General features: G+C 43.2%; 1 protein-coding gene and 1 long non-coding RNA gene across 3 annotated transcripts in view; one reads left to right on the forward strand and one right to left on the reverse strand.

Moving 5' to 3' along the window:
- lmbrd1 (LMBR1 domain containing 1) overlaps nt 1-11,341 on the reverse strand; it is a 212,046-nt gene extending 200,705 nt beyond the window's left edge. Inside the window, exons 1-3 of one of the 2 annotated variants that reach the window (XM_055901726.1) lie at nt 11,216-11,341; nt 9,488-9,664; nt 2,371-2,434 (exon numbers count right to left, since the gene is read on the reverse strand). In XM_055901726.1, the coding sequence (XP_055757701.1) occupies nt 2,371-2,434; nt 9,488-9,664; nt 11,216-11,326 (352 nt within the window). In that variant the 5' untranslated portion in view covers nt 11,327-11,341. The remainder of the gene's footprint in view (nt 1-2,370; nt 2,435-9,487; nt 9,665-11,215) is intronic. The other variant, XM_055901724.1, reaches the window with a different exon arrangement.
- A 1,548-nt stretch (nt 11,342-12,889) lies between these two features.
- On the forward strand, nt 12,890-14,399 carry LOC129835952 (uncharacterized). The gene is made up of 2 exons (XR_008756585.1): nt 12,890-12,953; nt 13,883-14,399. It is a non-coding gene; the product is annotated as an uncharacterized LOC129835952 (long non-coding RNA).
- Nucleotides 14,400-27,117: the final 12,718 nt, after the last annotated feature.

The raw sequence follows: 27,117 nt of genomic DNA on the forward strand, positions 1-27,117 counted from the left end.
CTCCTCCCTCCACTCTACCCTCTCCTCCCTCCACTCTACCCTCTCCTCCCTCCACTCTATCCTCTCCTCCCTCCACTCTATCCTCTCCTCCCTCCACTCTATCCTCTCCTCCCTCCACTCTATCCTCTCCTCCCTCCACTCTATCCTCTCCTCCCTCCACTCTATCCTCTCCTCCCTCCACTCTATCCTCTCCTCCCTCCACTCTATCCTCTCCTCCCTCCACTCTATCCTCTCCTCCCTCCACTCTATCCTCTCCTCCCTCCACTCTATCCTCTCCTCCCTCCACTCTATCCTCTCCTCCCTCCACTCTATCCTCTCCTCCCTCCACTCTATCCTCTCCTCCCTCCACTCTATCCTCTCCTCCCTCCACTCTATCCTCTCCTCCCTCCACTCTATCCTCTCCTCCCTCCACTCTATCCTCTCCTCCCTCCACTCTATCCTCTCCTCCCTCCACTCTATCCTCTCCTCCCTCCACTCTATCCTCTCCTCCCTCCACTCTATCCTCTCCTCCCTCCACTCTATCCTCTCCTCCCTCCAGTCTATCCTCTCCTCCCTCCACTCTATATGCAGGGAGAGATATGATGCTTCCAAGTACTGTAAGCTAAGTACCTTGAGAAAGAACTGACAAATCTGAGTAGAACTGCTGTACTATACACAAGACAAGATATATCCAGGCAATTTGGCCATTAAATCAATTACATTCCTGATAGGATCCAAATCTGCATTTTAAGACCTCACTACTTCTGCATTATATAAGACCCTGTAAATTCAACTCTTCCTTTGAGTGCATTTTTCATCCAAATCTTTGACAGCAAAACAGAAAATCATTTAGTGGCGTCTACGACTCAGTCTAGAGGACAAAGTCAAGTAACGCATGGTGGGCAGGTGAATTGAAGTGCATGCTGGGATTTACATGCACAGTGTTGTACCTTGTCTGTCAAAGGGAATGTTCTGATGACATTATGCGACTGATGGAAGTAGATTCTCTGATTGGGTCTGGGCTGAGGAAACTAATGACTCATGATCAAGTAGGCTAACAGAGAGTATTACTGCCTAGGTAGGCTAACTGAGATGAATACAGAGAGTATTACTGCCTAGGTAGGCTAACTGAGATGAATACAGAGAGTATTACTGCCTAGGTAGGCTAACAGATGAATACAGAGAGTATTACTGCCTAGGTAGGCTAACTGAGATGAATACAGAGAGTATTACTGCCTAGATAGGCTAACTGAGATGAATACAGAGAGTATTACTGCCTAGGTAGACTAACTGAGATGAATACAGAGAGTATTACTGCCTAGGTAGGCTAACTGAGATGAATACAGAGAGTATTACTGCCTAGGTAGGCTAACTGAGATGAATACAGAGAGTATTACTGCCTAGGTAGGCTAACTGAGATGAATACAGAGAGTATTACTGCCTAGGTAGGCTAACTGAGATGAATACAGAGAGTATTACTGCCTAGGTAGGCTAACTGAGATGAATACAGAGAATATTACTGCCTAGATAGGCTAACTGAGTTGAATACAGAGAGTATTACTGCCTAGGTAGGCTAACTGAGATGAATACAGAGAGTATTCATGTCAGTGTTATTATTGACCAGGCAACCAGAGACACAGATTAATCCAACCATTCATTAGTTCAATATGGAGAAGGTGGGGAGCCTCTGCCCCTTACAGTTGAATGGTTAGTTTCCCAGACACAGATTAATCCAACCATTCATTAGTTCAATATGGAGAAGGTGGGGAGCCTCTGTCCCTTACAGTTGAATGGCTAGTTTCCCAGACACAGATTAATCCAACCATTCATTAGTTCAATATGGAGAAGGTGGGGAGCCTCTGTCCCTTACAGTTGAATGGCTAGTTTCCCGGACACAGATTAATCCAACCATTCATTAGTTCAATATGGAGAAGGTGGGGAGCCTCTGTCCCTTACAGCTGAATGGTTAATTTCCCAGACACAGATTAATCCAACCATTCATTAGTTCAATATGGAGAAGGTGGGGAGCCTCTGTCCCTTACAGCTGAATGGTTAGTTTCCCAGACACAGATTAATCCAACCATTCATTAGTTCAATATGGCGAAGGTGGGGAGCCTCTGTCCCTTACAGTTGAATGGCTAGTTTCCCGGACACATATTAATTCTAGACAAAAACATATATTCCAATGGAGATTCTCACTCCATACAAAATCACTCTCTACCAATCAGGAATATGTTGATTTGTTCAAACTATTAAAGTCACAACGGGTACAAACATAAGTCAATGGTAAATATTTGACTTTAAACAAAAGATTTAGCAAACAGAAAATAATTTTCTGGCACTGTGCCTTGATAAATATGCCTATATGAATACAAATAGTATCCTACTCACAGTAATAAGCATACAGCACAGTGTCTTCGATTTGGCCTCGTGTCTCATTGTTTTCTGCCCACTCCTGTATTGAGAAGAAATAGGACATTGATTACAATAAAGACAACAGACCTTCACAACAACATCTGAACAGATTAAAACACTAAACAGACCTTCACAACAACATCTGAACAGATTAAAACACTAAACAGACCTTCACAACAACATCTGAACAGATTAAAACACTAAACAGACCTTCACAACAACATCTGAACAGATTAAAACACTAAACAGACCTTCACAACAACATCTGAACAGATTACAACACTAAACAGACCTTCACAACAACATCTGAACAGATTAAAACACTAAACAGACCTTCACAACAACATCTGAACAGATTAAAACACTAAACAGACCTTCACAACAACATCTGAACAGATTACAACACTAAACAGACCTTCACAACAACATCTGAACAGATTAAAACACTAAACAGACCTACACAACAACATTGATTGCAAAGCTATTTATGAAGGAGTCACGAACATACAGCTAAACATTAGTGTATCCTAGATTCTCAGAGATTTCTGAGACATGGGTCATATTAAACTATAAAAGCCAGGCTAGGACTATGATGGAAACAAACACAGGGCTATTTGCCAGGCTAGGACTATGATGGAAACGGACACAGGGCTATTTGCCAGGCTAGGACTATGATGGAAACGGCCAGAGGGCTATTTGCCAGGCTAGGACTATGATGAAACGGCCGCTAGGACTATTTGCCAGGCTAGGACTATGATGAAACGGCCACTAGGACTATTTGCCAGGCTAGGACTATGATGAAACGGCCACTAGGGCTATTTGCCAGGCTAGGACTATGACGAAACGGACACAGGGCTATTTGCCAGGCTAGGACTATGATGAAACGGCCGCTAGGGCTATTTGCCAGGCTAGGACTATGATGAAACGGCCACAGGGCTATTTGCCAGGCTAGGACTATGATGAAACGGCCGCTAGGGCTATTTGCCAGGCTAGGACTATGACGAAACGGCCACTAGGACTATTTACCAGGCTAGGACTATGACGAAACGGCCGCTAGGGCTATTTGCCAGGCTAGGACTATGACGAAACGGACACAGGGCTATTTGCCAGGCTAGGACTATGATGAAACGGCCGCTAGGGCTATTTGCCAGGCTAGGACTATGATGAAACGGACACAGGACTATTTGCCAGGCTAGGACTATGATGAAACGGACACTGGGCTATTTGCCAGGCTAGGACTATGATGAAACGGCCACTAGGACTATTTGCAAGGCTAGGACTATGATGAAACGGCCGCTAGGACTATTTGCCAGGCTAGGACTATGATGAAACGGCCGCTAGGGCTATTTGCCAGGCTAGGACTATGACGAAACGGACACAGGGCTATTTGCCAGGCTAGGACTATGATGAAACGGCCGCTAGGGCTATTTGCCAGGCTAGGACTATGATGAAACGGCCACAGGGCTATTTGCCAGGCTAGGACTATGATGAAACGGACACAGGACTATTTGCCAGGCTAGGACTATGATGAAACGGACACAGGGCTATTTGCCAGGCTAGGACTATGATGAAACGGCCACTAGGACTATTTGCCAGGCTAGGACTATGATGAAACGGCCACTAGGACTATTTGCCAGGCTAGGACTATGATGAAACGGCCGCTAGGACTATTTGCCAGGCTAGGACTATGACGAAACGGACACAGGGCTATTTGCCAGGCTAGGACTATGATGAAACGGCCGCTAGGGCTATTTGCCAGGCTAGGACTATGATGAAACGGCCACAGGGCTATTTGCCAGGCTAGGACTATGATGAAACGGACACAGGACTATTTGCCAGGCTAGGACTATGATGAAACGGACACAGGGCTATTTGCCAGGCTAGGACTATGATGAAACGGCCACTAGGACTATTTGCCAGGCTAGGACTATGATGAAACGGCCACTAGGACTATTTGCCAGGCTAGGACTATGATGAAACGGCCGCTAGGACTATTTGCCAGGCTAGGACTATGATGAAACGGACACAGGGCTATTTGCCAGGCTAGGACTATGATGAAACGGACACAGGACTATTTGCCAGGCTAGGAATATGATGAAACGGCCACAGGGCTATTTGCCAGGCTAGGACTATGATGAAACGGACACAGGGCTATTTGCCAGGCTAGGACTATGATGAAACGGACACAGGGCTATTTGCCAGGCTAGGACTATGATGAAACGGCCAGAGGGCTATTTGCCAGGCTAGGACTATGATGAAACGGACACAGGGCTATTTGCCAGGCTAGGACTATGATGAAACGGACACAGGACTATTTGCCAGGCTAGGACTATGATGAAACGGACACAGGACTATTTGCCAGGCTAGGACTATGATGAAACGGACACAGGGCTATTTGCCAGGCTAGGACTATGATGAAACGGACACAGGGCTATTTGCCAGGCTAGGGCTATGATGAAACGGACACAGGGCTATTTGCCAGGCTAGGACTATGATGAAACGGCCACTAGGACTATTTGCCAGGCTAGGACTATGATGAAACGGACACAGGGCTATTTGCCAGGCTAGGACTATGATGAAACGGACACAGGGCTATTTGCCAGGCTAGGACTATGATGAAACGGCCACTAGGACTATTTGCCAGGCTAGGACTATGATGAAACGGACACAGGGCTATTTGCCAGGCTAGGACTATGATGAAACGGCCAGAGGGCTATTTGCCAGGCTAGGACTATGATGAAACGGACACAGGGCTATTTGCCAGGCTAGGACTATGATGAAACGGACACAGGGCTATTTGCCAGGCTAGGACTATGATGAAACGGACACAGGACTATTTGCCAGGCTAGGACTATGATGAAACGGACACAGGACTATTTGCCAGGCTAGGACTATGATGGAAACGGCCAGAGGGCTATTTGCCAGGCTAGGACTATGATGAAACGGCCGCTAGGGCTATTTGCCAGGCTAGGACTATGACGAAACGGACACAGGGCTATTTGCCAGGCTAGGACTATGATGAAACGGCCGCTAGGGCTATTTGCCAGGCTAGGACTATGATGAAACGGACACAGGGCTATTTGCCAGGCTAGGACTATGATGAAACGGACACAGGACTATTTGCCAGGCTAGGACTATGATGAAACGGACACAGGACTATTTGCCAGGCTAGGACTATGATGAAACGGACACAGGACTATTTGCCAGGCTAGGACTATGATGGAAACGGCCAGAGGGCTATTTGCCAGGCTAGGACTATGATGAAACGGCCGCTAGGGCTATTTGCCAGGCTAGGACTATGACGAAACGGACACAGGGCTATTTGCCAGGCTAGGACTATGATGAAACGGCCAGAGGGCTATTTGCCAGGCTAGGACTATGATGAAACGGACACAGGGCTATTTGCCAGGCTAGGACTATGATGGAAACGGCCAGAGGGCTATTTGCCAGGCTAGGACTATGATGAAACGGCCGCTAGGGCTATTTGCCAGGCTAGGACTATGACGAAACGGACACAGGGCTATTTGCCAGGCTAGGACTATGATGAAACGGCCGCTAGGGCTATTTGCCAGGCTAGGACTATGATGAAACGGCCACAGGGCTATTTGCCAGGTTAGGACTATGATGAAACGGACACAGGACTATTTGCCAGGCTAGGACTATGATGAAACGGACACAGGGCTATTTGCCAGGCTAGGACTATGATGAAACGGCCACTAGGACTATTTGCCAGGCTAGGACTATGATGAAACGCCCACTAGGACTATTTGCCAGGCTAGGACTATGATGAAACGGCCGCTAGGACTATTTGCCAGGCTAGGACTATGATGAAACGGACACAGGGCTATTTGCCAGGCTAGGACTATGATGAAACGGCCACTAGGACTATTTGCCAGGCTAGGACTATGATGAAACGGACACAGGGCTATTTGCCAGGCTAGGGCTATGATGAAACGGACACAGGGCTATTTGCCAGGCTAGGACTATGATGAAACGGCCACTAGGACTATTTGCCAGGCTAGGACTATGATGAAACGGACACAGGGCTATTTGCCAGGCTAGGACTATGATGAAACGGACACAGGGCTATTTGCCAGGCTAGGACTATGATGAAACGGCCAGAGGGCTATTTGCCAGGCTAGGACTATGATGAAACGGACACAGGGCTATTTGCCAGGCTAGGACTATGATGAAACGGACACAGGACTATTTGCCAGGCTAGGACTATGATGAAACGGACACAGGACTATTTGCCAGGCTAGGACTATGATGAAACGGACACAGGGCTATTTGCCAGGCTAGGACTATGATGAAACGGCCGCTAGGACTATTTGCCAGGCTAGGACTATGATGAAACGGCCGCTAGGACTATTTGCCAGGCTAGGACTATGATGAAACGGCCGCTAGGACTATTTGCCAGGCTAGGACTATGATGAAACGGCCACAGGGCTATTTGTTTTATGAAAAAAGAAAGAGATCTTGATTCATTGATAAGGACATAAATATGTATATACACTGCTTAAAAAAATAAAGGGAATACTTAAACAACACAATGTAACTCCAAGTCAATCACACTTCTGTGAAATCAAACTGTCCACTTAGGAAGCAACACTGATTGACAATGAATTTCACATGCTGTTGTGCAAATGGAATAGACAAAAGGTGGAAATTATAGGCAATTAGCAAGATACCCCCTAAAACAGGAGTGATTCTGCAGGTGGTGACCACAGACCACTTCTCAGTTCCTATGCTTCCTGGCTGATGTTTTGGTCACTTTTGAATGCTGGCGGTGCTCTCACTCTAGTGGTAGCATGAGACGGAGTCTACAACCCACACAAGTGGCTCAGGTAGTGCAGTTCATCCAGGATGGCACATCAATGCGAACTGTGGCAAAAACGTTTGCTGTGTCTGTCAGCGTAGTGTCCAGAGCATGCAGGCGCTACCAGGAGACAGGCCGGTACATCAGGAGACGTGGAGGAGGCCGTAGGAGGGCAACAACCCAGCAGCAGGACCGCTACCTCCGCCTTTGTGCAAGGAGGTGCACTGCCAGCGCCCTGCAAAATGACCTCCAGCAGGCCACAAGTCACTTAGTCACTTACGTAGCAGAGATTCTAAGACGTGACTTGACACAGGTTATGATAAAACGGTTACAGGGCTATTTTGTTGAAGCACCTTTATCAGAAATTACAGCCTTAGGTCTTCTTGGGTATGACGCTACAAGCTTGGCACACCTGTATATGGGGAGTTTCTCCCGTTCTTCTCTGCAGATTCTCTCAAGCTCTGTCAGGTTAGATGGGGAGCGTCGCTGCACAGCTATATTCAGGTCTCTCCAGAGAAGTTCAGAGATTAGTCCTGACGCCACTCCTGCATTGTCTTGGCTGTGTGCTTAGGGTCGTTGTCCTTGGGTCATTGATTTTTTCATCAAGGATCTCTCTGTACTTTGCTCTGTTCATCTTTCACTCGAACCTGACTACTCTCCCAGTCCCTGCCACTGAAAAACATCCCCACAGCATGATGCTGCCACCACCATGCTTCACCGTAGGGATGGTGCCAGGTTTCCTCCAGACGTGACGCTTGGCATTCAGGCCAAATCTTGGTTTCGTCAGACCAGAGAATCTTATTTCTCATAGTCTCAGTCCTTTAGGTGCCTTTTGGCAAACTGCAAAGGGGCTGTCATGTGCTTTTTACTGAGGAGTGGCTTCCGTCTGGCCAGTCTAACATAAAGGCCTTTATGGCGGCGTGATGCAGAGATGGTTGTCTTGGCTGTGTGCTTAGGGTCGTTGTCCTTGGGTCATTGATTTTTTCATCAAGGATCTCTCTGTACTTTGCTCTGTTCATCTTTCACTCGAACCTGACTACTCTCCCAGTCCCTGCCACTGAAAAACATCCCCACAGCATGATGCTGCCACCACCATGCTTCACCGTAGGGATGGTGCCAGGTTTCATCCAGACGTGACGCTTGGCATTCAGGCCAAATCTTGGTTTCGTCAGACCAGAGAATCTTATTTCTCATAGTCTCAGTCCTTTAGATGCCTTTTGGCAAACTGCAAAGGGGCTGTCATGTTCCTTTTACTGAGGAGTGGCTTCCGTCTGGCCAGTCTAACATAAAGGCCTTTATGGCGGAGTGATGCAGAGATGGTTGTCCTTCTGGAAGGTTCTCCCATCTCCAAAGAGGAACTCTGGAGCTCTGTCAGAGTGACCATCGGGTTCTTGGTCACCTCCCTGACCAAGGCCATTCTCCCCCGATTGCTCAATTTGGCCGGGCGGCCAGCTCTAGGAAGATTCCAGGTGGTTCCAAACTTCTTCCATTTAAAAATGATGGAGGCCACTGTGTTCTTGTAGACCTTTAATGCTGTAGACATGTTTTGGTACCCTTCCCCAGACCTGTGCCTCGACATAATCCTGTCTCGGAGGTCTACGGACAATTGCTTCGACCTCATGGCTTGTTTTTTTTGGTGGTTTTTGTACTGCCAGTCATTAACATAATCTCGTCAAGGTAGAGTAGACCACTGGTAGTCAGTCATTAATAATCTCTAAGGTAGAGTAGACTACTGGTAGTCAGTTATTACAGTCATTACCATCATCTTTAAGGTAGAGTAGACAACTGGTACTGTAATAAACCCTGATTCATGAATGGAGGCCTCTCTGTGCTGCTGTGTATCGTTCTAGTCTGGTCCCTGATCTGTTCATGCTTTTGCCTACTCCATTGTCAAGCTAAACATGTTTGGCATGACAGTTCCATTAGGAGTTGTCAGGAGAGCAGAAACAGACCGTCTCCCAGGCTAGTATCGTTCACAAGCATGTCATGCTTGAATCATCAAGGATATTTGACTAGCGTAATCATCAAATATCACCTCTCTGCAGACAAATTCCTTGTTCTCTGACAATGAGTTGAAAACTAAGGACTGGTTTCCCAGACTAAAGATGATCCATCAAGCATGCTTTTTAGCCCAGGAGTAGGCCTAATGGCTTGTTGTGTTTCAAATGGACAGCAACATGAGCTACAGCTATAAGCTGCTATATCATTGAACTCAAATTGTCTTAAATGACATAGGCCTAAGTCTCAGGGCTTATGAAGCAGCTGAATACATACCTTGTAAGTACCGTTGGGGTGCTTCATGTAAGACACTAGGAATATATCCACTGGAAGAAGTGCAGAGGTTATCAGTGCAATGGCCAATGCGCATATTGCAGTGATGGTTGAGATGACCTCACTCTCTTGGCGGCTCTGGTACTTCCTGATGTAGACCCAACAGAAGGACAGGATCACCTGTGGATGGAAAAACAATGGTTAGAGTTATCACGTAAAATATCAAAAAGTTATTGGGCCGCATCAGCTGTCAGAACATCTGAGTGTTTACAGTTCATTGTTATTGTAATGACTCTTAGCTAAGTAGGCTCATTATGATATCCCACTTCTGACACCAATACAGCCAACAGCGAGACTCAGATGTTTCGATTTACAATATTCACAAATTAAATCTCACCACTACAAATGAATTACTTTGCAAAAGTGTTGTTGAAAACTTGTTTTAATTGCCACTCGCATCAACCCTATTCACGCAGGCTGTCATCAAATCAATTTATAAATCCCTTTTTACATAAGCAGATGTCACAAAGTGCTATACAGACACCCAGCCTAAAACCCCAAACAGCAAGCAATGCAGATGTAGAAGCACGGTGGCTAGGAAAAACTCCCTAGAAGGGGAGGAACCTAGGGCACAGGATGTTATTTGGCACACATAGGGTACAGGATGTTATTTGGCGCACGCACACACACACACACACACACACACACACACACACACACACACACACACACACACACACACACACACACACGCACACACACACACACACAATTGTGCTGGAGCTCCAGAATCACAAGGTTGTATTCCAGGCACACATGTTGCCTAGTCCTAAACTGTGAGGACACTGCTAAAGCCCATTGGCTGCTCAGATCCTGAAGGGATGCCATCCAGAGACCGGATCAATTAACACTAGCACATGCCTGCGTGTTTTGCCAGGTAATGACACAAGCTTTGCATCTAAACTAAGACCCATTGAGAGGATTGCATTGCATACTAAATAGAGAGGGGAGCAATTCAGAGACCAATCTGGTGTTTCAGCATGTTAGCTAAAAGAAAACAAATTCCTCTAAGCTATATTGGCTATTATAATCACTAGCTAGGTACAAAGCCTTCCTGACTGATATGAAAACGGAAATTACTGTAGCAGGCAGGCTCAGCAGCCCCTCTGTAAATGTAGCTGTCTGCAGTCATGTGACATTGTGTAGGCTAACTAGCCAACTAACTAACAATTGATAATGCATGTAGTTATTTAGCTAAATTCGTCTTTACAAATAAGGGAGGAGAAGTATACTTCAAGTTAAACTTTGACATTTAACTTAGAAGCAGGCATAATCCAATAGCTACCTGTTAGCAACTAGCTAACTTAATGCAAACTACTGTATACTAGCTATCGTTGCTTGGTAAAACTAATAGATACGAACATGACAACAACAATTATTCACTATTACACTGTAAACGAATTAATTAGCTACAACAGTTAGCTATTTATATGGTATTAGCGAGGCTATTAGAGGCAGGTTAGCTAAACTCTGAGTTAGCTAGACAGCTACAACGTTAGCCAACTAAGCCATGACAGCTGTCAAACTAGCTAACGTTAGCTAGCTAGATTGCTAACTACGTAAAGCTGTAGCGAACTGAGCGTGACAAAGACAACTGTGGCCAAAGGAAAGTCATCCAGTACATATACAGGGTAATATTTCGAGATTCTGCAGCGACTTGAGTGCGCTTACCAAAAATACAAGGGCGAAAATCGACCACCCGAGAGCAGACACAGATAGCAACGACTGGTCCGCCATCTTCACTTCCTGCAACAAACACGGACCATGTGCTTCTATTGACATCACGGAAGGGGCGATACAGTGGATACGAAGTTGCCAACAGAGAGACAGACCACATCAGACAGATAGATACCCTACAGTGATCATCTGGTAGAGTAGACTTACTGTTGAGTCGGCCTTCTTTAAATGAGCTTGTTGGATCAATATTTTGGATGTTTCCTCCCCAGCTCAAACTGACAAAAAAACAACACTGACCATTTTTTGCAAAGCATGAGTGCAATGAATATTCCAGTTTTGTGGAGAACGTTCAAAATGTCACCCTAATCCCAATAAACGCAGTATCTTTGAACCGCGCCAGAGGGCAAAAGTATAGCCTAGTGCACTGCCAATGGGGACGTAAACCATGGTCAATTAATGAGACGCTCCAGTCATTTCAGATTAGAATGTTCATGTTGTTGAAGGATGTCTTGCCCTTCATGGTGTCCCTGCGTTCTAGGCTGGAACGTAGCACTAATTTGTGACTGAAAACGATCAAGGAAATCTATCTGTCTTGGCGAGAGAGTTTATCTGTCAAGTTTTAGCTGAGTGACACCCATTTAAACCCTGATTTCTTAATCACCGATATTCCATTACTAAATATTAGAAACTTCTATTGGGTGTTAAATTGGTTTAGTCCAAAACTCCAGTGTAGCTACATTTTAATTTTCACTCTGGTATAGAATGATCTGGTAATTTAGAGTCTGATAAGATAGCGAACCCGGTAGCCTGGGGCCCCCAAGTGGTTCAGCGGTCTAAGGCACTGCATCTCAGTGCTAGAGGGGTCACTACAGACACCCTGTTTCGAATCCAGGCTGTATCACAATCTGCCTTGACTGGGAGTCTCATAGAGCTGCGCACAATTGGCCCAGCGTCGTCCGGGTTTGGACGGTGTAGGCCGTCATTGTAAATCAGAATGTGTTAACTGACTTGCCTATAAATAAAGGTTAAATAAAAAAATATTTATTTGGTGTGGAGCCGAAGCCAGTACATCAGGTGCAAAAATAAGTGCTATGTATTTACACTGCAAATAAGAAAAGGTGTGAAACCTGTGGGTAAAGCCATGAATTTACCGGTGCACCAGTAGAACAGGTTGTCATTTTAAACAAAGCGAAATATTTCTAAATAGGCTACATGATTAACAGACTCTACCGTCTGTTGTTTCACACGTTATAATACACAATGTTTGAATTGGGACTAGGGATAACATAGTTAAACTATTTAATTCCATCAGTCACAATAGTGCGTAAAAAACTTTTCCAGTTATAAGGCTCTAAAAATGTTCCTGAATGATGTATCAATGCATTTCCAGCAAATATTGAAATAATAAAGCAGGGGTGTCAAACTCATTCCACGGAGGGCCTAGTGTCTGCAGGTTTTTGGTTTTTCCTTTCAATAAAGCCCTAGACAACCAGGTGTGGGGAGTTCCTAACTAATTAGTGATGTTAATTCATCAATCAAGTACAAGGGAGGAGCGAAAACCCGCAGACACTCGGCCCCCCGTGGAATGAGTTTGACACCTGTGTAATAAAGTGTCTCAATGAAAGATGTGCAGTGTCACATGTTTAGTGTGAATTGTCACATGACCAGAGCTGTTTACTTCCTGGTTGCAACATGAGAAGACGATGTCTACGTCAAAGCTCCTAAACAAAAGGTTAGTAAAGTATGTTAACATTAAGATAGGACAAAGATGTTTGGTTCCCATAATCTTTAAGGTGTTTAGTATTGATATATGCATTTGCAATTACTCAACTTTGTTCAGTGTGGTCATAGTCTATGCTAGGTAAAGCTCTGCCTTATCTCAGTTCACTGGTCACGATAACAATACCCACCCGTAGCACACGTTCCAGCAGGTATATCTCACTGATCATCCCCAACGCCAACACCTCATTTGGCCGCCTTTCCTTCCAGTTCTCTGCTGCCAGTGACTGGAACAAATTGCAAAAATCGCTGAAGTTGGAGACTTTTATTTCCCTCACCAGCTTTAAGCATCAACTGTCGGAGCAGCTAACCATTCGCTGCAGCTGTACATAGTCCATCTGTAAATAGCCCACCCAATCTACCTACCTCATCCCCATACTGTTTTTATTTTTATTTACTTTTGTGCTCTTTTGCACACCAGTATCTCTACTTGTATGTCATCATCTGCTCATTTATCACTCCAGTGTTAATCTGCTAAATTGTAATTATTCGTTCCTATGGCCTATTTATTGCCTACCTCCTCATGCCTTTTGCCCACACTGTATATAGACTTTCTTTTTTCTACTGTGTCATTGACTTGTTTATTGTGTTATTGGCTTGTTTATTGTTTACTCCATGTGTAACTCTGTTTTGTTGTCTGTGTCATACTGCTTTTTTTTTTTATCTTGGCCAGTTCGCAGTTGCAAATGAGAACTTGTTCTCAACTAGCCTACCTGGTTAAATAAAGGTGAAATACATTTTAATAAAAACTAGAATGAGTAAACATGTTGACGGCAACAATAGTGACCGGCGGGATAGCACAGTGCATCCAGGTGTACATTACACATAGTTATACACATACATAGTTCTTGTTCTAACTTTCTACTCTGTTCTTTCTTTTAGTTTCACTTTGAGTCAAGTTCTGGATATGTTGGATCTAGGTGACTGCCCAGACAAGGCATGCAACATTGCAGTTATCCCTCAGCGATTGTGATAGCGATGGGTCAGATATTGACTATGAGGGGGAGACAGGCCATTTGCCAGCCAGGCTGTTGAATGTATATGCTGAACCTATGCAAACTGATCATGACAGGGACAAGGTTATCAGTGATGATGACCTACCACTCACCACCCCACACTCTCCTCCCTGAGACTGGGTTGGGTCATGGACCCAGTGTCGTTCTTGGTGTTGCAGAGCAATCTCGGGTGCCTCAAGGTTGCAAGTTCCTTCATGACAACCTCTTCACTTCGCTTGCACTCCTTGATGAAATGACAAAAAAGAGGATATGGGAGCTCTGGAACGATGAGGCAAAATCGTCTTTTTGATGTCCCATTCAAGCCACAGAAGGACTTCATGAAGTTACAATAAAGTAACAATGTTACAATGTATGTTACAATAAAATAACAATGTTGAAATACATTAATGGTTGTTGTTTTTGCTCTCAGTATTCATATCGGTGTTGTATAAGGGTTTTTGATATGTAAAATAGTCACACTAGAATGTGATGGGGCATTCTAGTAGCAATGCTGGGGACTGCCAGTGACAGAGGTTTAAATGTGTTAATTCAGTATACATAAATATTGTCCCACCGGTCACAATTGTGACCGACCATAAAATACACTTTTTCACCTACTTTTCCATGAATATTCAAAATAATTCTGATTATTTCAAAGGCTTAATAATGACACAAGATTTCGATATTTTTATGTCTGGAAAAAATGTGGTATTAAATGGGGTAATGAAATATACAGTTGAAATCGCAAGTTTACATACACGTTAGCGAAATGCATTTAAACTCAGTTTCACAATTCCTGACATTTAATCAGAGTAAAAAATTCCCTGTCTTAGGTCAGTTAGGATCACCACTTTATTTTAAGAATGTGAAATGTCAGAATAATAGTAGAGAGAATTATTTATTTTTGCTTTTATTTCTTTCATCACATTCCCAGTGGGTCAGAAGTTTACATACACTCAATTAGTATATTGCCATTAAATTGTTTAACTTTGGTCAAACATTTCGGGTAGCCTTCCACAAGCTTCCCACAATAAGTTGGGTGAATTTTGGCCCATTCCTCCTGACAGAGCTTGTGTAACTGAATCAGGTTTGTAGGCCTCCTTGCTCGCACACGCTTTTTCAGTTCTGCCCACACATTTTCTATAGGATTTAGGTCGGGGCTTTGCGATGGTCACTCCAATACCTTGACTTTGTTGTCCTTAAGCCATTTTGCCACAACTTTGGAAGTATGCTTGGGGTCATTGTCCATTTGGAAGACCCATTTGCGACCGAGCTTTAACTTCCTGAGTGATGTCTTGAGACGTTGCTTCAATATATCCACATAATTTTCCTGCCACTAAAAACATAGAGGACATGAATACATTCACTCACAACCGATCACTGTCCCAACTGCTCTAGATAGATATGTACATATACAGATACAATTTACTTTGCATTTCGTAGTCCAACAGCACAAGGAACAAATGAATGTTTGAACACATTCTTCTTGGCCATGGGCGTTCTGAAGTCTCTCAAGCTGAGGGTGTAGAGGGTAAGATAGTCGCCAACGACAGCCAGTGTGTTCTTTTTGTTTGTCTTGTGGAACAGACTGCTCAAATGTGCCTGTGGTCGACCAATTACTTTGCTGGCTGTGTTTACTATTCTTGTCAGTTTGGTTTTGCTCCTCGCGCTCAGATTACCATACCAGACTGTCATATTGAACGTGGGGATGCTCTCCACCAAGCTGCTGTTCACCCTCTCCAGAACATCCTGGCTGACCACAAACCCCTTCAATTTCCTAATTAAAAACAGGTACTGGCTTGCTTTTTTTTAAATACAGTCTGAATTCTCTGTAAAACTCAGGTTGTTAGCAATTTGTGTCCCTAAGTATCTGAAACACTCAACCACCTCCACTGGTTGGTCGTTCAGAGAGAGTGGTTGGGACACTGGTAAGTTGTTTCAATTGGCGATCAGATCCTTTGTCTTTTCCACATTGATGTGGAGGGCACTTGACCGGCACCATTCTTGAAGGTTATTGGTCTGTTTAAAATAGCTGTCCACATCTGATGTAGCATCTTTTATAAAGAGTCCTACCAGAGCCATGTCATCCGCGTACTTGAAAAGGCTCACATTGTTTCCTAAGTCAGCTGTGATACCTCCATTGTGATACCTCACTTCGTTATCGTTTGTCTTATTCATCTTAATTGTGGTTTCAAATCATTCCTTGGATCTCATTAGTGATCTTCATCTCATTACACCAACCTAAGTATATGTAAACTTCTGACTTCAACTGTAAATAGTAAAGTAAATTTCAGATACCCCAAAAACGACTTAAATAGTACTTTAAAGTATTTTTACTTAAGTTCTTTACACCACTGCTTCTTCTGGTCGACACCTTCAAGGAGTTTGGCACTGTATAGGTGCTCAGCAGGAGGAGAACAGTCGTGTGAAGACTCCCTTGAGCTGGTCGGCGCAGAACTTCAGTACTTTCTCTTGTAGTCTGTCTGGGCCTGGTGCTTTGTGTGGCTTAACATTTGACAAGCATGAGGCCACCTCGTTCTCTGTTATCTGGACAGGAGAGGATTTGGGGATGCTCTCACATTACATTCGTCTTTAAAATCGACAGTGTCAAATCTTCCATAACAACAGTTTGGGTCGTTTACAATTAGGACTAGGGATAACAAAAGATATACTGTACAGGTTTGTACTTTGTAACGAACAATTAGTCAGTTTGTTTGAAAACAAATGGAGGCAAGCAGTAGGCCCATACCACAGAGATTGATATAGGACTCAAAAGCCTGTTGTAGTATGGACAGCGCCATCGAGGACTTTCACCATGTTGAAGTAGTCAACTGGGTGGGACTTCCTATGGGTCGAGGAAGAATCACATAATTCCACCCAGTTCACCAGGAAGGATCAGCAAATAAATTATACTTGTGAGGAAACAATCCATAACTGTAGATGGCAGTGAATCTGTTGATGGCAGCGAATCTGTAGATGGCAGTGAATCGCTAACCTTGGCTTTATAACTGTTCAAACAACACACTCTAGGTGGCAGTGTGCACCCTTTCAGTTTGTTTGCCAACTCATAGAGGTACTAGAAGAAGAAAATTGACTACTTCAAAATGGAGGGGCCTCAATGGCGCTGCCCATGCTCTCACAGACGCCATAATGGGACAGAGACATCGCCTCATTGTATATCTAAATGTATGGCCTAGGGCCCTTATGATGTCATATTCATCATCTCCAGCACCACTCCAACATCAACATATGTGACAATGGCGCGTTTCTATTGTTTGTACTAATCAATATATGTTTCCAATGATATCACCAACCAATTAGTAGGCAATTAGTATGCCATGCCTTCTCACAACTGGTCAAAATTACATGATGCACACCAATGATGTCATTGGAAACACTTATCTTCCTCTATCTTGTTTACTCAAATCATAGAAACACGTCATTTTAACATATGTTGATGTTGGGGTGGTGCTGGAGATGAATATGACGTTGAAAAATGTTGTAGTATCCCTTTAAAAACATGCCACTTCCATACAGCCATGAGCAGAAGGGATTTTCTTTTGTAGCAGGTGAGGAGAATTAGGTTAAGGTTAGGAAAAGGGTTAGGGTTAGCAAAGATGTTTTCCTAATCTGCTACGAAAAGTAACTTCCGGTTTATTCTTTTACAGACACTTTCATGCATCCTTTTAAATTATATTATGGGAGATAAAAAAATGTATTAAATGTCCCCACTGCAACAAAACAATACTTAAATACATGTAATTTTGTTCTTGAAACATTTATTTGAAATACTGTAGAATTCCATTAATTCTTATCGAGGACTGCTTATCGAGTTCCAATATGGCTGGTTGTTTCAAAGCCTCTCATTGGCTAATATATAGCAGCAGCAATTCAGGGGTTTTACAGTATACATCATTGAACTGAATGTACCGACTCTGCATGTGTTTCTCTCTTCCTCATTAAGAAACATTTGATTTCAGTCTTGGGGGTGTGGTTTGATGTGGCAGTTATTGATGTGTGTCCCCCATGAGACACCATAGGAACAAAGCCAATGTCACTTCCTCAAAGTAGTCAGAATGAATTTAAGATAACTCAAGAAATGTGTAATTACTTTTGAAGTTTTAGCTGAGGAGGATTTAGTTGTAAATGTACAGTAGCTAAGGTGTTTGGTGCACTATTTCTCAAGTAAAAAAATGTGTGGTGTGTTGTCTTGTGTAGTAAAAAGTCTGATCCGCTGCGGTGCTGGGCGGGTCTATCTCACTGTCTGTGTGTTCTGCGTAAGATTGGATAGAGTGCAGATGTGCATCCTATGCCAGTGATCAAGTAAGCATTGTCGAAATCAAAAACCTAACCCTCAAGTCATGACGAACTCACTTACACAACTCAGTTTTGAACGAGACTGACTTTATAACTAAAATTACATTATTTACACTTTTTTTTTGGACAATAGAATAAATGTTTCTGACTAATATCGACGCCACACAGGCCCTTTTCTATCAGAAAAGTTGTATATTGCCTTCAGTTGTGTGATAATTCAGATTGATAAAAGTCTGAGATCACTCCTGCTAAATTACAGTTAATCATTCCGGTCATATCCTCCAAGCTGGTAAGAGGACACTAAAATGTCAGCTCTCTTCTTTTACATTATCTCCTCGAGAAATTCTATTAACTTACACCTTTCACATGAGTAATTATGCTTATTAAATCAAATTGCATTGGTTTTTATTCTTATTGTAAGCCTCGACTTGGCACGTACGGCGAAATGGAGAAAAGTAATTAAACAGGATGAGAGTGACTGAATGTGGATGTCTGCTGCATGTCAATGGAAATGTACAACATTATTTTGATGTAAGTTAGTTACTTTTTAAACTTTACAGTCTGCGAAAGAAGCAGGTGGACATTTAAAGTAACAGTTGAACATTTAAAGTAACAGTTGAACATTTAAAGTAACAGTTGAACATTTAAAGTAACAGTTGAACATTTAAAGTAACAGTTGAACATTTAAAGTAACAGTTGGACATTTAAAGTAACAGTTGGACATTTAAAGTAACAGTTGGACATTTAAAGTAACCGTTGCATGGCAAAGTCCCAATTATCTATTTTTCCTCCAAAAGCTGCACTTGTTATCTACCCTTCGCTGGCTAGAAAGGAAATGACTGGTGGTATATGAAATATGGTGGGAACTCATGCTCACCCATGTCTCCGCTAATCCAATGCTTTTAGATTTGTTGGGAAGTAGTGAACAAGTGCACACTTGTGAGGAAGGAGAGATGATTGAGACGGAGCCCTTCACTGCTGGGTTACAGAACAGCTGTGGTATCTGTTTATTTATTTTACTGGAAAGGAATACAATTATCCAATTACATTTGACTTTACTATACCGTTTATGTTTTAGCACCTTTTTCCTGAGAGTGTCGGCCATCTAGAACCTAAAATGGTTGTTCGTCTCTCCCCATAGGGTTCTTCAAACCTTTGAAGAACCCTTTTTGGTTCCAGGTAGAACCCTTCTCGATTTCATGTAAAACCCTTTTCACGTAGGGTTCTACATGGGACCCAAAAGAGTTCTACCTGGACCCAAAAAGGGTTCTCCTATGGATACAGCCAAATAACCATTTTGGAACCCTCTTAGGTCTATACTAAGAGTATAGACCTGAATGGAATTGGTAAACAAGCAGTCAAAATGGAGAGGACAAGTGAAATAGACTTGAAATTGGATAAGGCATGTGATGGCCCTCTTGAATAATGCAGAGCCCACTTTCCTTCATACATTTCATATTTGATGAGCTTGTTGAAGTTGGACACTGCTGCATAGCTGCATCCCAGCAGGAAAGTTCCAGGAAAATAGGACGTTGTTTATTGTCATAGGATTTCTAACCCAGACAAAACATGTACAGTTCATTGAGGTGAATGTAACTGCTAACTGTCAAATCAAATATTAACCCTTTTGGAGACCTTTTCGTTCAGAATCAGGTTCAATGAGAGTTAAGAGTGAGTTATACAATCCGTGATTCACAACAAGCTCTGCCTAAAGTAGTTCCAATCTTTTAGCAGTTGTATCAGTTTATTGACAGGGTTTTTCCACCTGTGTTATTATTAGTGTCTTGTCCAAGCTGTGTAATGCTACAGAAACAGGAGACAGGCTCCTGCCCTGCGGTCCATTCCGGCTCAGACCAGGCTCACGTACCGTTAGTTCTTGGGAAGACAGATGAACAGCACAGAGACACATGTTGTTTTGAATGTCAGTCACGCAGAGCTTTGCTCTTTGCATCATCTTACCTGACTGACAGCCATCTTGAACATCGTTCCAACAGTTTCTATAGAGATCAGCCACCTCCAGTGCTCCGTGGGGAAATGATCATGATGGAGAGATACATTCTGACACATCTGACACATTAAACTAACTGAATGTCGGTTGCTAGCTACACTAGGGGTCAAATGCTAGATGAGGTTACAACGTTAGAGCACTGATTTGATTCAAAGCTGTAAGTGATAGACAGACATTTTCCCACAGACCTTTTCCCAAAGACATGTTCTGCTTTGAAAATTCAACTGTGTTAGATTTAAATTGTCACCCTGAAGAAGGCACAGTGACGCCGAAACGTTGGTGATTTACCCACTACAGTGCCTTGCAAAAGTATTCACCTCGCTTGGCGTTTTTCCTATTATGTTGCATTACAACCTGTAATTTAAATGGATTTTTATTTGGATTTCATGTAATGGACATACACAAAATAGTCCAAATTGGTGAATTGAAATGAAAAAAATAACTTGTTTATTTACCCCCTTTGCTATGAAGCCCCTAAATAAGATGTGGTGCAACCAATTACCTTCAGAAGTCACATAATTAGTTAAATGAAGTCCACCTGTGTGCAATATAAGTGGCACATGATCTGTCACATGATCTCAGTATATATACACCTGTACTGAAAGTATATATACAACTGTTCTAAGTCTGCAACACCACTAAGCAAGAGGCACCACCAAGCAAGCGACACCATGAAGACCAAGGAGCTCTCCAAACAGGTCCGGGACAAACTTGTGGAGAAGTACAGATCAGGGTTGGGTTATAAAAAAATATCAGAAACTTTTACCATCCCACGGAGCACCATTAAATCCATTATTAAAAAATGGAAAGAATATGGCAAAACAACAAACCTGCCAAGAGAGGGCCGCCCCCCAAAACTCAGAGAGGCAACAAAGAGACCAAAGATAACCCTGAAGGAGCTGCAAAGCTCCAAAGCGGAGAGATTGGAGTATCTGTCCATAGGACCACTTTAAGCCGGACACTCCACAGAGCTGGGCTTTACGGAAGAGGGAGACTCCCCAAACATATGGAAAAAGGTACTCTGGTCACATGAGACTAAAACTGAGCTTTTTGGCCATCAAGGAAAACGTTATGTCTGGTACAAACCCAACAACTCTCGTCACCCCGAGAACACAATCCCCAAAGCGAAGCATGGTGGTGGCAGCATCATGCTGTGGGGATGTTTTTCATCGGCAGGGCCTGGGAAACTGTTCAGAATTGGAGGAATGATGGAAGGTGCTAAATACAGGGAAATTTTTGAGGGAAACCTGTTTCTCTTCCAGATATTTGAGACTGGGATGGAGGTTCACCTTCCAGCAGGACAATGCCCCTAAGCATACTGCTAAAGCAACACTCGAGTGGTTTAAGGGAAAACATTTAAATGTCTTGGAATGGCCTAGTCAAAGCCCAGACCTCAATCCAATTGAGAATCTGTGGTATGACTTAAAGATTGCTGTACACCAGCAGGAACCCATCCAACTTGAAGGAGCTGGAGCAGTTTTGCCTTGAAGAATGGGAAAAAATCCCAGTGGCTAGAATGCAAGCTCAAGTTTTCTGTTTTTTTGTCTAATTTCTTGTTAGTTTTACAAAAAAAAATATTTTGTTTCATCAAAGTGGAAGGCATGTTGTGTAAATCAAAGGATACAAAACCCCCCAAAATCTATTTTCATTCCAGGTTGTAAGGCAACAAAATAGGAAAAATGCCAAGGGGGGTGAATACTTTCGCGAGGCCCTGTATATTTTTATAGTTTATTCACTATTAGTCAGCACCTCTACATAAAATTATTTTCTCTGGGTGTGCGCCAGCACCTGTTTTTCATTCGATTTAAATTGTTCTCCATTACAGAAAAGTGAATGAAACTCAGAGTGGATTGCCCTCTCCTGGACTAGACCATAGACTGATATAAGGTAAGGAAACAAACATGTCATGTGTGATTTGAATGAACTGTCCCTTTAACATAGAGGTATTCATAAAGTTATAAATATCCTTTCCTGTGTACATTTTAGGACATCCCTCAGCCCTGACAGGACAATGTCAACCCTGGTTGTTCATTGTGACTCCTTGAGGACGAACATCAACCTATCAGGATTCTCCTCAAGTAAAGACCATTGATCCAAAGGAGACTTTAGGTTCAGGAATAAGGAATTGATGAACCACTGTACTGCAGAAACCTGTCACACACACACACACACACACATTGAATTTAATGTCGTGTTCTACTGCATTGATTAAGCACACTGACGGCATTCTTCATTTGAAGTTGGCTGCATCGAAACAGACAACAGAGACAGTGGACTCTAAGCTAACAAAACATCTCTGGCATCGGTTTCCTTCTTTACTTTATCTTTGTTTCTATGTATTGAGCTTTTATTCAATAAATGTCCGTATGGGCACTCTCCCCCAACAGTAAAATGAATTGATCTTGTTTAGGATTTTTGAGGTTAGGCTATCCCATTACCTTTTTCTCTTTGCACAATGGCAGGCAGCAGTGACCTCAACATAACTCATGTCTGCATTTGCATTGCTGAGACAAAGTATGCTTTTTACCAAATCATTTTATCACTAAAAACCATTTGCTTTGTCGCATGCAGGGCCCAGGGCAATACGGGTTGAGCTTCCATGTGAGTAACTAAACAACATTTTACTGGGTATACAAGCAGACTGTATGATATTTTTAGAATACAGGATTTAATACATCATCTATAGATACAGATGTTCCTATGCATTTCATATCCAGTTAAAAGGCAGGTGTTGAACATCAGCCTCAAGGCAATAATAACCTGAAAGGCACAATGAGAGCTCATATAGGCACAGTGTACGGTACACCAATGCTTAAATGCAGGTGGACCACCACACAATGCAGCGATGCTAATGTGTTTGCTTAGAAAACACCTTTTTTCAGGCCTCTTTGAAGTATAAAACTAATCATACAAGATGATGTCCCAGATCCATGCCTACTGATTGGATGACGTCCCAGATCCATGCATACTGATTGGATGACGTCCCAGATCCATGCATACTGATTGGATGACGTCCCAGATCCATGCCTACTGATTGGATGATGTCCCAGATCCATGCCTACTGATTGGATGATGTCCCTGATTCATGCCTACTGATTGGATGATGTCCCAGATCCATGCCTACTGATTGGATGATGTCCCTGATTCATGCCTACTGATTGGATGATGTCCCTGATCCATGCCTACTGATTGGATGATGTCCCTGATTCATGCCTACTGATTGGATGATGTCCCTGATCCATGCCCACTGATTGGATGATGTCCCAGATCCATTTCTACTGATTGGATGATGTCCCAGATCCATGCCTACTGATTGGATGATGTCCCTGATTCATGCCTACTGATTGGATGATGTCCCTGATCCATGCCCACTGATTGGATGATGTCCCAGATCCATGCCCACTGATTGGATGATGTCCCAGATCCATGCCTACTGATTGGATGATGTCCCAGCTCCATGCCTACTGCTTGGATGATGTTCCAGATCCATGCCTACTGATTGGATGATGTCCCAGATCCATGCCTACTGATTGGATGATGTCCCAGATCCATGCCTACTGATTGGATGATGTTCCAGATCCATGCCTACTGATTGGGTGATGTCCCAGATCCATGCCTACTGATTGGATGATGTTCCAGATCCATGCCTACTGATTGGATGATGTCCCAGATCCATGCCTACTGATTGGATGATGTCCCAGATCCATGCCTACTGATTGGATGATGTCCCAGATCCATGCCTACTGATTGGATGATGTCCCAGATCCATGCCTACTGATTGGATGATGTCCCAGATCCATGCCTACTGATTGGATGATGTCCCAGATCCATGCCTACTGATTGGATGATGTCCCAGATCCATGCCTACTGATTGGATGATGTCCCCGATCCATGCCCACTGATTGGATGATGTCCCTGATCCATGCCCACTGATTGGATGATGTCCCAGATCCATTTCTACTGATTGGATGATGTCCCAGATCCATGCCTACTGATTGTTTTAAAGACATGTCAGGCATCAGAGTCCCTAGATAAAATGGATTAGTGTTTGTTTAATTCAACATGAAGCAGCAATAATCCAACACACATACACACAGAAACTGAAAGTAAGGAATTAACAAATCAGCTAGAACAGAATAGTTTAGAATATCATAGAACACAATAGAAAATAATAGAATAGAACAGAACAGAACAAAATAGAATAGAACAGAACAGAATAGAACAAAATAGAATTAAATAGAACCAAATGGAACAGAACAGAACAGAATAGGACACAATAGAATAGAACAGCATAGAACAGACTAGAATAATATAAATACTTCATAAATGGCGGCTGGTAAGAAGGGAGGTACCAAGGAAGGTAAGGGAGGTAGCTAGTGTTTACTTCAATGGCATGACTTATTTGTGTGGAGGTGGAGTTCTTTATCTGTTGCCGAAGTTCGTGAAACTATTTTTACTCTAACCATGTATTACTGTTTAAACATACATACTACATGACCAAAAGTATGTGGACAGCTGCTCGTCAAACATCTCATTCCAAAATCATAGGCATTAATATGGAGTTGGTTCCCCCTTTGTTGTTACAACAGCCTCCACTCTTCTGGGAAGGCTTTCCACTAGCTGTTGGAACATTATTGTGGGAACTTGCTTCCATTCAGCCACAAGAACATTAGTGAGGTCAGGCACTGATGTTGGGTGATTAGGCCTGGCTCGCAGTCGGCGTTCCAATTAATCTCAAATGTGTTCGATAGGGTTGAGGTCAGGGCTCTCTGCAGGCCAGTCAAGTTCTTCCACACCGATCTCAAAAAAACATTTCTGTATGGACCTCGTTTTGCTGAAACAGGAAAGGGACTTTACCAAACTGTTGCCACAAAGTTAGAAGCACAGAATTGTCTAGAATGTCATTGTATGCTGAACCTTTAAGCTTTCACTTCACTGGAACTAAGGGGTCTAACCCCAACCATGAAAAACAGCCCCAGACCATTATTCCTCCTCCACCAAACCTTACAGTTGGCACTACGCATTGGGGTAGGTAGCGTTCTCCTGGCATCTGCCAAACCCAGATTTGTCCGTCGGACTGCTAGATGGTGAAGAGTGATTCATCACTCCAGAGAACACATTTCCACTGCTCCAGAGTCCAATGGCGGAGCGCTTTACATCACTCCATCCAACGCTTGGCATTGCACATTTATGATCTTAGGCTTGTGTGTGCCATGGAAACCCATTTCATGAAGCTCCCAATGAACAGCTTCCAGAGGCAGTTTCGATCTTGGTAATGAGTGTTGCAACCGAGGACGGACGATTTTTATGCACTACGTGTTTCAGCACTCGGCGGTCCCGTTCTGTGAGCTTGTGTGGCCTACCACTTCGCGGCTGAGCCGTTGTTGCTCCTAGACGTTTCCACTTCACAATAACAGCACTTAGAGTTGACTGGAGCAAATTTTACGAACTGGCTTTCTGGAAAGGTTGGCATCCTATGACAGTGCCACGTTGAAAGTCACTGAGCTCTTCAGTAAGGCCATTATACTGCCAATGTTTGTCTATGGAGATTGCATGGCTATGTTCTTCATTTAATACATCTGTCAGCAACGGGTGTGGCTGAAATAGCCAAATCCACTCATTTGATGGCATGTCCACATACTTTTGTATATATAGTGTATATGAATATCTCTTTGAATATTTAATCTCTTCTTTACCAATAGCTATGGTGGAGACTGGAGAGAAGGAAAAAAATACCAGTTTAGATTTAACAATGTAGTTTTCAGGAATTCCATGTCGTTTTTCCATCATATATTTATAATGCAATTAGCATAATCTCTGTACTCACACGTTATGTCTTTTACAGAATGTGTTGAAGTTGTACGGGGTCAATGGGGCGACTGCAGATGAAAAGGTATCACAGGCTTTTCTTCATTCTTAGATCAGTTGTGAATAAACCATGAAGTTACAATAAGGCTAGATGTCCATTATCACTGTGACGCTGCTGGCCCTCCACTTCAACTCCACTTCACCTTGGGCTTTGCTTCTATTAGGCTGACAATATCTCAGAATAAAGATAGGCCTACTTATTAATTTAAAACTATACTGGGAAAAAATATAAACACAACATGTAAAGTGTTGCTCCCATGTTTCATGAGCTGAAATAAAATATCCCAGAAATATTCCATATGCAAAAAAAGCTTATTTCTCTCAAATTTTGGGCACACATTTGTTTATATTCTGGCTAGTGAGCATTTCTCCTTTTCCAAGATAATCTATCCAACTGACATGTGTGGCATATCAAGGAGCTGATTAAACAGCATGATCATTACACAGGTGCACCTTCTGCTGGAGACAAAAAAAGGCCACTCAAAAATGTGCAATTTGGTCACACAACACAATGTTACAGACATCTCAAGTTTTGAGGGAGTGTGCAATTGGCGTGCTGACTTCAGGAATGTCCACCAGAGCTGTTGCCAGATAAGTGAATGTTAATTTCTTTACCATGGGCCGCCTCCAACGTCGTTTTAGAGAATTTGGCAGTTCGTCCAACTGGCCTTACAACCGCAGATCACGTGTAACGACACCAGCACAGAACTTCAACATCTGGCTTCTTCACTTCCAGGATCGTCTGAGACCAGCCATCCGGACAGCGGATGAAACTGAGGAGTATTTCTGTCTGTAATAAAGGCTTTTTGTGGGGAAAAACTCATTTCTGATTGGCTGGGCCTGGCTCCCCAGTGGGTGGACCTGGCTCCCCAGTGGGTGGGCCTATGTCCTCCCAGGCCCACCCATGGCTGCGCCCAGCCCAGTTATAT

Source organism: Salvelinus fontinalis, chromosome 37 (assembly GCF_029448725.1).
Source record: "Salvelinus fontinalis isolate EN_2023a chromosome 37, ASM2944872v1, whole genome shotgun sequence".
NCBI lineage: Eukaryota > Metazoa > Chordata > Actinopteri > Salmoniformes > Salmonidae > Salvelinus > Salvelinus fontinalis.